The sequence below is a fragment of the Lipophrys pholis genome, assembly GCF_963383615.2.
Source record: "Lipophrys pholis genome assembly, chromosome: 6".
NCBI classification, from domain to species: Eukaryota; Metazoa; Chordata; class Actinopteri; order Blenniiformes; family Blenniidae; genus Lipophrys; species Lipophrys pholis.
The window spans coordinates 33,859,800-33,872,785 of record NC_137629.1 but is presented as its reverse complement, the minus strand read 5'-3'; the positions used below and the strand labels follow the sequence as shown (position 1 = coordinate 33,872,785).

The 12,986-nt window shown below is 42.3% G+C and overlaps 1 protein-coding gene across 1 annotated transcript; it reads left to right on the top strand.

The window, feature by feature from the left end:
• Window positions 1-935: 935 nt before the first annotated feature.
• Window positions 936-4,174, top strand: LOC308111357 (eukaryotic translation initiation factor 4E-1A-like; the record flags this gene model as incomplete). Its single annotated transcript, XM_080466221.1, has 6 exons — window positions 936-1,036; window positions 1,973-2,068; window positions 2,199-2,262; window positions 3,038-3,151; window positions 3,345-3,484; window positions 4,060-4,174. The coding sequence occupies 6 exons, from the start codon at window positions 936-938 to the stop codon at window positions 4,172-4,174; spliced, it is 630 nt and encodes a 209-aa protein (XP_080322347.1).
• Window positions 4,175-12,986: the final 8,812 nt, after the last annotated feature.

The following is a 12,986-nucleotide window of genomic DNA, read 5'->3' as shown; positions in this document are numbered from 1 at the left end:
CCACCAATCACCATCATTTAAGAATGGGTGGGGCATTTTCCAAGAGATCTGATTGGTCAGGAGGCGGAGCTCTGACCTCTTATCCAGAACATAACCTGCTCCGGAGCAGGTTAGACTTTCAGCGTCAGTCACCAGGTGATTTATCCTGGTGAGAAGTGAGTGAGCGCCGTAGTACAGAAACCCAGGGTTAATCCTGAAGTTATCTAGATAAGAGGAAATCCAGCTTCGTAGTACAGGCCTCGGGTCAGTGATGATGTGAATCTGTCATCTGCATAGTTGGAAAATATTATCAAGAATCTGAGCAAGCCTTAGTTGGATTAGAGAAAAGTATAAATTAGGATTTATTTAATTTTTTTTAATGTATAAACGTGATTATATTAAGATGAGTGTGTTTTCATATTATAAATCACATTGGTCAAAGACTCCAAGACAAACAAAAAGTGATTTATAGTACCTATTCAGTCCTCTTGGGAAAACAACACAATGGTTTTCTGTTAGTTGATAAACGTTTAACCACCTCAACGTTACAGTGAACTTAACAGTAAACTAGTTACCACGTGGATAATCCCTGAATGTGTTTCAGATATAAAACTGGAACTCTTCAGAATTTTTTATAGAAACTTTAACAAATTTGCTTCAAACCAAACTTTTAATTGATTTAAAGCTTTTATTTTAAGTACTATGACAGTGAGTTTCATTAAAGGCTTTGTGATGATGTAAAATGTACTTTTGATCCTTTTAGGCTCCATGTAGGAACTTAATTAGGTCGATACGCTGCGTAGGACTTTTATCAAAGGCTCCCTCCAGTTTGTGATTCTGAATCCATGAAAGTCAAAAAATGAGGTTCAAATGATGTTTTAGATAATTATCATGAGGCACCTTTTATTTAAAGAAAAAAAGAAAAAGATTTTCACTGTAGTTTCTTTCTGCTTAAGATGTCAACCCCGCTGCCAGCCAATCACAAGAAGGAGAAATGTGAAGCGGTCATCCAGAAGGTCGTGAGTCGTGAATACATCAAACACCCTTTACAGAACAAGTGAGTTTATCTTCCCTCTCTCTACACCGGGGGGTCAAACATGAGGCCCGTGGGCCAAAACTGGCCCTCGAGAGGAAACCATCCGGCCGCCAACGCATCAAGCAAATTGTAAAACTTCCAAAGGAAACATTGATTTATTAGAATAAATGTCTTCAGAGTAGTGACCGCCACACTGAGACGTCGCTGACGCTGCCATGAAGGATAACGAACTAGCATTAGCCTCAGAGCCGCGCTGTCAGGCGTGTTTGTAAAAACTCCCACAATGCAACAGTTATATGAAGTTTTCTGGACATTTCACTGGATCACCACCTGAAGGTTGAATTGAATTTGGCTTTATGTTGAGATTGTAGTAATTGTTTGGTTTTGTGACGATATAAACATTTCTACCACGTTTACTCTGCGCCGCAACAAAGAAAATCTTAAGTTTGAATTGAAATGGTATGATGGTTGTATTTTACTGGTCAAGATGAAATAGGCTGAATGTCGCTAAACTACAATGTGTTTGACCCGACTGATCTACACTCTGAAGATTCCATCATGACGGTGAAGAGTTGTTCTCGGGGAAACGTAGACATTTACACCTTTAAGCGAAACACCATGAGTGTAACGTCCACCTGTAATAAATGGTATGAAAATCTGTTATTTCCACACACACAGCATACAAACTAAGTTTCTAAGCATTTCTATCATTTTACTTTTATGCTGCTGCGACAAAGTTCTCAAACTAAATTTCACCGACAATGAAGATCCCGTCTTCATAAAATTCTGTAATATTTTCAGACTATTTTTCATCATTTTTGACTCGTAAACTGAACTAAAGACTGAAACAGCTTTAAGTGTTTCCAGTAATGAATGTGAATCCCGGGAGAAGCTGCTTATCTAAGTTAGGGGTAAAACTTCTATTTAAATGAAAATGTCTGCTCTCCGGTGGCCCAGGTGGGCTCTTTGGTTCTTCAAGAATGACAAAAGCAAAACCTGGCAAGCAAACCTCCATCTCATCGCCAAGTTTGACGCTGTTGAAGACTTCTGGGCGTAAGTAGATGAATTTATTAAGGTATAATGTAGGATTAAAATACAAGAAGTGACCTTTTTTGAATTATTGCCTTATTTAATTATTACTGCACAAAGAAGAAATCCATGAATATTCTCTCTTCCTTCTCAGGTTGTATAACTACATAAAGCTCTCCAGTAACTTGACGTCTGGCTGTGACTACTCTCTTTTTAAGGTAATTGTAGTATGTGACTGTCTTTTACACACTAATGTGGCACACAGGTTCAGTTTGACGGTGTAGTTATACTTGTGTGGTTGTACTTGAATCTATACGTGATAGATATGGTATATATACGTGAATCTTTAAGAATTGGTAATTAAAATCAAACATCAGTAGATTAAAAACCTCATGAGAATCTGATATTTGAATCTATTTGGGACGTTTAAACACATAATTAGATAATGAGTATCAGGACTTGTGCTGTAACAAAGGGATGTCAGTGTTTTCCTGAGTTCAGCTCCACTTTTTCAAAATCAAAAAGTCGTTTTGGAGCCTCTCGTTACACATTAATCCTGGAGTCGCACGGCCTGATGGGTAATTCATTCCAGGTGTGCTGACTTATGATCCTTTTGTCATGGCTGATGTATGAGGTGGATGAGATCCAAACACATTTCACTCCAGGTTCTGCCCTGGAATCGGGCTTCAGCCGGCCGCACTTCACTCTATCCTCTCAGGTGGTCACAGAGACTTTGCAAAAAGAGAATCGCTCATGAGCATCAATCACCACAGAAACTGGACCTCATTTGTCAAAAGATGTCGCCCAAATAGAAACTGAGGATGGAAAGAGGGTGTCTCTCACGGTGAAGTGGGGAGAAATGGATTTTTGTGAGAAAGAATGGAGCTTTTTGACTTGACTGATGCTGCAATCACTTGAATGAATTCATACCGAGGCAGACGCTCCACTGTTCTAACATCTTTTAATGTGTTTGGGACTTGCCTGTGAATACAGGATGGAATCGAGCCCATGTGGGAAGATGCAAGGAACCAACAAGGCGGCCGCTGGCTCATAACTTTATCCAAGCAGCAGCGTAAATCGGACTTGGATCGGTTCTGGTTGGAGACGGTAAGCTCAGGCCTGGTGCTTACTTGTATTTGTACCTCCCTCTTCAGGCTTACCAAAGTTTACGTGGATGTCTCAACAAAGGAAACAATTTTAATGGATGAATGGCAGCATGCATGAAAGAATAAATCCCCTCAGAGTTCCTGCTTTGGAAAGCAAACATCGGTTCTAATTCACAACTTGGACTCTCCTGCAGCTCCTGTGTCTTGTGGGCGAGGCGTTTGATGACCACAGCGATGAAGTCTGCGGCGCCGTCGTTAACGTCCGGGCCAAGGGAGATAAAATAGCCATATGGACCACAGACTACGACAGCAAAGAGGCCATCACACACATCGGGTGAGCCAAAGAGGGAGGAGTTATAAATGTCAAAGGTTACAGTCAGTCACACAGTATGTTTGAATTACCACCACTGATAGAAGTATTCTCTACGCGCCGTGTCTGGACTGACGCTCCGACATTCTGGAAAACTGATCAGGTTAGTGTCGTCACTAACCTGAACCATGAGTACGCTGATTCAGTACCAATCAGATTAAAACCACGTCGTTCTGATTGGAGGAGGTGGTGGAACCGATCACTTCATGTAAACGGAACATCCGCTCTAAACATGAACACTGGAAGAACACGGACGTTCTAGTGGACGGTCGACCAAGTTGGATAGTTAAAGTGACTGTCAAAATAAAACTACCAAGTTAGATTGTTTATATGATGACTGTCAAAATAAAACCAAATCCCAGGAGAATATTGGAGTCAACTAAAGTTTTGTTTTCACACGTTGTGCTAACGGGGCGGGACAGAAGGAAAACAAAAGGAGCGTGAGGAGTGACCATGTAAACAGAATCTTTTCTCTCCATCACATGTTTAGATTCAACCTCCGTTCATCTTCTGACGTCTTATTCCTGTTTCCTCCTCAGCCAAGTGTACAAAAGGAGATTAGGCATCCCCTCCGAGGTGGTGATCGGCTACCAGTCGCACGCCGACACGGCCACCAAGAGCAACTCCACCGCCAAGAACAAGTTCTTCGCCTGAGCAGCAGAAGACTCGACACTCTAGTTTTTTGTTTTTGTTTTATTGTCGGTATAGTTTTTCTGTAATCTTGACACGAATGCAAAAGTTAACCCACCAAAGAAAAGCAGGAAAATGGCGAGAAGAGTTTAGTTTGTTTGCACTCTGTAGTCCTCGCTGTTGAAAAGCATTTTGAGCACTTTAAAAAAATAAACAACACAACTTCTTTGTGTTGTACTACATCTGATTTCTATGATACTGCAGTGTGTATTAGCTTTGTGTTGCATTAAAGACCACAAATCTCAGCAGAGGCGGTACTTTGAGACGAGCGTCAGGAGTTTTAACATGTTTACATTTTTCCAACCGCAGCGAATGAAGATGAAGTGATTCAGTTTGATTCAGGAGAAACCTGCAGATTTGAGAAGGAGAATCTATTCAGTCACACGGTTCCACCTTTCAAACCAGGAGAGACACCAGGATGAACTAATGAGCAAAGTGAAGTGATTCGTCGTGCCTCAGATTTATTCCACTTTAAGTTGTTTTTGAGGTTGAGTTGCACAGACCCTCAATGTGTTTGGTTTGTTTGTGTTCAGTTTGAAGGATCATTAATGCTCACATGTTGTATATTTCCATTTCAGGCTTGCATGTGAAACAAAAGCTAAACGAGCGTTTGGAGGGAAGAGGCTGTGCCTGTCACGTGTGTTTGTGTTTCAGAAATGTACAAAAGAAGCAACATGAATAAACCTGTTCAGTCGAATGGAGCCGCAGTTACTTCATTTACAAGTTCATTGACATTTTTGCATTGAGAGTAAAACCTGTAGTCAAATGATTCCAAACGTATAAACCTATCATCTGTGGTTCTGCTCTACGGGGTTAAACATGCTTTCTGTCCAGACTTGAACCAGTTAACCTTCAGCTGGTGAAGCAGGCGTGCTAACCACTGCAGCTGGTGTTTCACGCCGTCATTCAGTCTCACTAATTTGAATCTCCTCCCGAGCGCTCCGTCACTCAGCGTCCTGGTGTCGGACGGCTCTGACAGCTTGTTCCTCAGTAATGAAATGTTTTCATGAAGCTGCTGTGAGTAATAACCGTCATGAGGCCGACTGTCACTCCTCTCTCATTAAGCTTACGCTCTCTCTGCTCTGATTTTGAGGCTTTGCGTCTACGTCAGGGTAGATAGAGATCCCCCTGTATGAGCTGCAGTTGTTTTATCGCCCTCACCTTATTTGGCCGGAGCTTCAAGGAATCTTTGACATCCATGGTCTGCTGTTTCAGGGCATCGGAGGCTCCGCCCCCGTCCTCCCTTTACATTAAACTTTATTGGAATTGACACCAGCTATCAAGGCACTTGGCGCTCGTACTTTTCAAATGTTCTCAAACATTTCTCCTGCAGTTTTAGAGAAAATCAGTTAATTTCATTACTTCACAAAGTTGAATTGTTAACTTCTTCACGATACGCTGGGTAGTTTTGGAAAATGCTTGTACTTTTACTCGAGTACTCTCCAAACATCAGCAGCTAATTTCTCTCTTCTTCTTGACTTATTTACTGCACACGCAGCAGTTTCACCTCCCGCTGCCTCCTTCGTCTGTTTCCCCCGATTAGTTCTTGGTAAAGAGCTGCAGGAGCTCTATAAATACACAGTTCAGCCTAAATATATCAGACCTGACTCATCGTGTTTCCTGTCTTCACACAGCCAGAGACGACCTGTGGCTCCATTCTGTTGATGGTTGCTCTGCTTTGACTACAAATCTACAAAACAAGCTTAGTCATGATATAAATTTGGAGTAAGATCAAAATGTGAGTTTTGGTTAATGTCAAACATGTTTTTTTTGTGCCTCCTTGCCAAGTTCCTCCTTATAATAAAGTGTTGATCATTTGGAAAATAAAGAACTGAGATTGTGGGCCTTATAGGGGCTCGGTGGGTTTCATTCCTTCTTTCATGTCTCTTTCCTGATAAGCCGTCATTCTCCGAGCAGACAAAGCGCCCGCGCTCGTCTGATCTTTGGCGCCGCTGGGAAACTGTGGCTGTATATGAATATATGAATATTCTTATGGAGGCTGAACTGGTCAACTCTTTCCACTGGCATTTTTAAAAAATTTTTTTACGTCTTTATTGAGTTTTCCCAGCTGTTCTCAGGTTTATTCTTAGTGATCATTTCTCATTGTGTTTTACAAATTATTTGTCTTTTCACATTTTTGCCTTTTTCTCTTCATATTTTGTATAATTGGAGCTTTTAATTCATTAAAAGGGTAAAAAAAAAAAAAAGCTAAATATCCAATGTTTTTTCTACTTTTTAACTACTGTTTAAGTTATCAGTTAAGATGATTTTATTTTAAGTTATAAGAATGTAAATATCTATCTGTCCATCCATCCATGGAATCCGTCTGTCCTCTCAGTTCTGTTGGACTTCTTGGGTTAGCAGTGAGCTTTTCCAGCTCACACTCGTTGTCATGAAGCCGTCTGATGGTTATCATCTCTTGCCAGACAGCCCTCTGACGTCTTCATACAGAACCTATTTCCCCTCCGTCTGATGAACACCTCTTGTGCTCCTTAACAGATGACACCTGAAGTGTGCAGATTTCATTTCTCCTGTCCTGACAGATAGAAATGCAAACCCGAGGTGACACCTGTAATTGACAGCGGCAACATTAATGTGCTCCTGCATGAGAAAGCCACTGATAAGAGAAAATATACCTTTTTCCTTTTTAGCCCTCGAGCACGGCTTTTAGTCTGAGCTGGAAGTGATATTCACATCATTCACAAGAGTAAAAGTGGCACTTTGTCAATGTCACAACACTTCAGCAAAACTCAAAAATCGTTTCTATTTTTAGCATTTCTTTAATACAACTCAGTAAATTCTACTAATCAGGAACGGGTTACCTTGAAATGGGAGTCCTGTTTGTGTGACTTTGTATTTACATGGTTTCAGCTCAGTGAGCAGGTTTGGCTTCACCGCTCATCTAGTCAAGCAGACGTTGTAAAGATGTGTGTTTATGAGCTTGTCGGATCAAAGATGAAGCTCACGGGCAATCTGAGGATATCATATATGCGAGTCTTTTTCCTCTCTTTATTCACGCTTATGTGAATTGTAATGAGCCGACATTCATTGCATAAATAGAGCCTCACTGCTACCAAACCAGAGAAATTAGTAGCAGCCGTCACTCTTCTTCAAGGCTTTTTCTCGCTGTTTGGTCGCGATGATTTGCTCACATTTAGAAACAAGAATGATGTGAAATCCTTGCAGCGCCGTTCCAGACTCCAGACTTCAGAAATGTGACAGCTCAATTCAAACTCCAGTTTAAATCTGTTCATTCACCTCGTCTTTGTTGCCGTGCTTACAAATGAAAAGGTGAAACTGTGTGAAGTGAGAGTGTGTGTCCACCAGGAGGCAGTAGAGCTACACACTTGACTTCAACCTCCAATCTCTGAATCCGTTAAATGTTTCGGTGGAGGAAATTGGGATTCCACTGAGTCTGTCTCTGTTGTACACACTCTGGCAAGAACGTATCTGCCAATAGCAGCTGGATGCCTTATTTATTTATATATAACCCCCCTCCTACCCCAACAATAGAAAAAAAAAAAAAACTCAATTCAATTGCCTGAGGCAACTGTCAACCTGCTGCTCACTAGCCCACCTCGTATGCACAAGTGCAGGAGGTAGAAACCAGCAGCATGACTGCTGCGGATGAGGCTGAGGCCTTAGAGGCGGCTGGAGGAGGAGTTTCACTACAGACGTGTCACTGAACTGTCGGTTCACTTCCGAGGCCTCGGAGCCGAGCTCAGTACCGAGGCTATTATCCGTGCTGCTGCCGACACAGTCCTCCAGTCAATATTAATCTCGTCATCGCTCCGTCTGAACCAGAGGGGGAGGAATCCTCTATTTGCCCAGGAGAACATCACGTCAGGTGTCACGAGTGTGCACAAGATCTGGATTGTAAAACCGACACAAATCCCAGGATTTCAGAGTCGTGGAACCGACAGGAGCTGCAGGAGCTTCGATTGCATGATATCGTCCAGAAGAGAATAACTGCAATTGTTTTAGCTTTTAAGACGTTGATTATTTGGTTAAAATGACTCAATTCATATCTCGTGGGGCTTTTCTTTTTATGTTCTCTTCCCCTTCCTGTGGGCTCTCCACCTTCCTGTGGGCTCTCCACCTGCAGGAAGGTTCTTAATGGTACAATGTGATCTGGGTGACGGTGCTCAGACTGACACCCCCACCACCCGAAACGGAGAAGAGGGAGAAAATGGACGGATGGATGGATGGATGGATGGATGATGGACGGATGGATGTTCGTTCTCTTCCCTCCACATTAACGTGTTTCCTTTCACTTTTCCAAATTGTTTGAGGTTAACTGGCGGCTGCAGTGAGTTTCAGTCTCTATTGACTTGAGTCAGCTTTTTTTATTGTAAAATGTGAAAAAGAATAACGTGGCTCAGTTCGAAATAATGTCTTCCAACAAAACTCATCATTCATGAGTTCAGTTTATGATGTTTCGTCGCCTCTGACCTCTGATTTAACTCAATGACTGGAGGTCAAAACAACACAGATTGTTTTCTGCCGTCTGTTAAAAGAATGTATTAAAACAAGAGTTGTGTCTTCTCAGTAACCCTGATGCTCACATCATGGTAAAAAAACTAGTAATACTTCTTGTCCTTTGTGCCTTTGTCCACGTTAACCTGGATCTAAAACCCTGAAACCCGCAGTTTGAGGATAGATGGACTAAGTGGGTCTCATAAATAAATCTACATAAGTATGAGTCTCTGCAGTCCACTGCATCATATATTGTTGATGCCATCATCTGGTTCCTTAATGACAATTTGTGTCTGAACTTCTAATCCTGAGTATTTGCTTTGATTCAACCTGCCCTGCTTTCATGAGTAAACCACTTTGTGATGAATTAATTTGTTGGGAAACACTCTGCAAATATATTTTACTTCTCTTGACTCAGTGGAAAGAGTGCGGCTGAAGTCTTAAAGCAGTCACCACTGGAATTCACGGCTCGTATTTGCACTCGTAATTGCGTCAAACAGAAGCGCCTTCAAGCATGCAGGAGGCTTATCTGGGCCGGAACCTGTGGACACGCAGCCTGGATCATCTCCTTGTGGCTCCAGCTCCTGCGGTTTACTTCCAAACTCTTTGACGTTGTACATTCTGAAGCTCTAAAAGTGTCTTCAATGGTGTGTGAGCACCGTGCATGACAACTGTGAACATCAGTGTGTGACTGAATGAATATGACCAATAGTAGCAGCAGTACATCAGCGGTCAGTGACGGACCGTGACCCTGTGCTGCGTTTCTCAGCTTCTTCTCTCAGCAGACGGGCTTGATGGGCAACACTTGCATGTTCATGGTGATTATATGTACCCCTCAGCATAAAGACAGACCGTGTGAAATGGAAGTGCTCAATGAAGTGAGGACCCACAGAAAGCCCCTTTATTTAGCAGCTCGCTGGTTTGAAGTGTGGCCGCACAGTTTGCTCGTCCTACATGGCCGCCGCCCTTGACAATGGAGATGGAGGCAACTACCATGCGTACGTGACTAAAATCCATGGATGTGTCAGTTTCATATTTGTTTGAAAAGTGCACCAAGAATATCAGTCCAAACGCAATATATTATAATTTTGTAGAGCTAGATTTCCCTCCCAGCATGAGGCTAATCACAGATGTTGGATCGGCTTGTTGAGAGGTTCACTGAAGACAAAATCACTGAAATTCTTTGAAAATACGAAACATTGGATTATTTTCTTTATTCTTCTCCAGTGTGAATCACCTTGATCAGAGACACAGCTGCTTTCCTCTCCTGGTGGAGATAAACTGTTGTGAAAGTCGATGCCGACATAACGTCAGAACGCAGGCAGCTGGTGAAAAGTGAGCAGCACTGTGAGTCAGACTGAGACTCCAGAGGCCTGTACTCCGACGCTGGATTTTCTCTAATCCAGATAACTTCAGGATTAACCCTGGGTTCTGTACTACGGCGCTCACTCACTTCTCACCAGGATAAATCACCTGGTGACTGACGCTGAAAGTCTAACCTGCTCTGGAGCAGGTTATGTTCTGGATAAGAGGTCAGAGCTCCGCCTCCTGACCAATCAGATCTCTTGGAAAATGCCCCGCCCATTCTTAAATGATGGTGATTGGTGGGCAGGTTCAGCGCTGAGGAGAGGAGAGGAGAGGAGAGGAGAGGAGAGGAGAGGAGGGGAGAGGAGAGGAGAGGAGGAAGTATTTAGAAAAAATGTTTTTGACATAAAACAATAAACCCTGGATGTTTGAAGGATGTTTCTCTGTGTTTCTCATGGTTGTTCAAGTCTGTTTGGCTCCACGAGGGTTAATCTGGAATAATGAGCTTAATAATAATAATGCTGACGCTGACAGAACTGCAGAAACAGGAATTTATGAAACGCAGAACTACTCCTGTCGTCATGGTGATGAATTAATATTCCAACAGGAAACACACTCACACGGAGGAACCTCAGCCTCAGAACCAGTGGAGGTAAAATGTAGAAGAAGAGCAGTGAGGCTCTGCCTGGAACCGTTCTGCTGGAATAAAGTGAAGCTGAGTGATCACAGTACCGTCTGTTTATATCGCCCATGAATTAATCTGGTATAATCTCACCAAGTCAGCAGTAACAAGTCAGGAATGTTCTGGCTTTGGCTGCAGCAGCAGTGTTGCTTTGAGCTGCTGGATGTGTCTTAATTCTTCATAATCTCAGAGATTAACTGATCCTTCAGTAATCTGTAAATCTGCAGGGATTCTCTGTGTGATTGGTCAGACGCTGCCAGCCCCGCCCCTTTCATGAGAACGTGCACACCTAGGGTTAAACTAGTGAGTTGATAACCTGCTTGGTAGTAATGGTGATCAGGATCCAAAGTGTCTGGATCAGTCAACCAGGAAAGAAGGATTCTGGATGTGTTGATCAGGTTCCTGGTTCCTGGTTCTGGTTCCTGGTTCTGGTTCCTGGATCCTGGTTCTGGAGTCTCTAACTAACCTGAGAATCATCATGTCAAAACAAACCCTGGACTTCACAATGTAGTAGCTTTAAAATAAGAAAGAAATTAGTTCAGGTCATCATTGGGAATAACTATTGAATACCTCAGTGAGGAAATGGAAAGCTGCTGGAAACGCAGTGTTTTGAAAACGCTCCGACTCCATCTCCATGGAAATGTAGTAAAACACAACTTTTCTAACGCTGCTGCTGGTCAGGCCATGTCAGTAAATACTTCTTCTGCACACGTACTGGAGCATGGGCAATAACAGTATTATCCTCTAAAGCAGGGGTGTCAAACTCAGATCCTCGTGGGCCGCAGCCCTGCACGTTTTCAATGTCTCCCTCCCCTGAATGTCCTGATGGTTCATCACCACATTCAGCACAAAGCCAGATAACGAGCTGCTCATTGCAATCAGCTGTGTTGAAGCTGGGAGACATGGAGAACGTGCAGGGCTGCGGCCCTCGAGGCCTGGAGTTCGACACGTGTGCTCTAAAGTGTCATGACTACAAATTCACCTGGGACTTAGTACTTTTATTTTGACAGTCACCATAATAACAATCCAACTTGATGGTTTTATTTTGACAGTCACCATAATAACAATCCAACTTGATGGTTTATTTTGACAGTCATCATAATAACAATCCAACTTGATGGTTTTATTTTGACAGTCACCATAATAACAATCCAACTTGGTGGTTTTATTTTGACAGTCACCATAATAACAATCCAACTTGGTGGTTTGTCTACTAGAATGTCTCCCAGTGTTGATGTTTAGAGCTCAAGGAGGAAGATGCTCTACAATCTAGATGTTGGAGGAGGAAGATGCTCTACAACCTAGATGCTGGAGGAGGAAGATGCTCTACAACCTAGATGTTAGAGGAGGAAGATGCTCTTTCATCTGATGTTAGAGGAGGGCAATGCTCTATAATCTGATGTTAGAGGAGGAAGATGCTCTACAATCTAGATGTTAGAAGAGGAAGATGCTCTATGATCTGGATGTTAGAGGAGGACGATGCTCTTTAATCTGATGTTAGAAGAGGAAGATGCTCTACAATCTGATGTTAGAAGAGGAAAATGCTCTATAATCTGGATGTTAGAGGAGGAAGATGCTCTACAATCTAGATGTTAGAGGAGGAAGATGCTCTTTAATCTGATGTTAGAGGAGGGCAATGCTCTGCAATCTGATGTTAGAGGAGGAAAATGCTCTATAATCTGATGTTAGAGGAGGAAAATGCTCTATAATCTGGACGTTAGAGGGGGAAGATGCTCTACAATCTAGATGTTAGAGGAGGGATATGCTCTATAATCTGGATGTTAGTGGAGGGAGATGCTCTATAATCTGATGTTCGACGAGGAAGATACTCCATAATGTGATGTTTAGAGCTCAAGGAGGAAGATGCTCTACAACCTAGATGTTGGAGGAGGAAGATGCTCTATAATCTCAATGTTAGAGGAGGAAAATGCTCTATAATCTGAGTGTAAATAACCTGGTTTGAGTGGAAACATAAAAATATTCCTTCATACTTCATGCAATGTGTTTTACAATGAGATTATGTGGATTATTTAATTAGATAATAACTCTAGATGTTATAATCATGTTATTCTCGTCCTAAACCCAGTGACACTGTGAAGGATTGTAAAAACACTTTAGTGAACAACCATCATCTGGTCTTTGTTACTAGAGATTGAGATTAAAGTGTGTTGAGTGTGAGCACGCCGATCCAACCCTGAACAAAGCCATGAACTTGTACCTGCGAGTTGCTTCCAGTCGTGTTTATCTGAAATAACCAGATGTACGGTTGTGAGTGAGAAAGCTGGAGGAGTTTTAGTCGACATGTTGGGATGG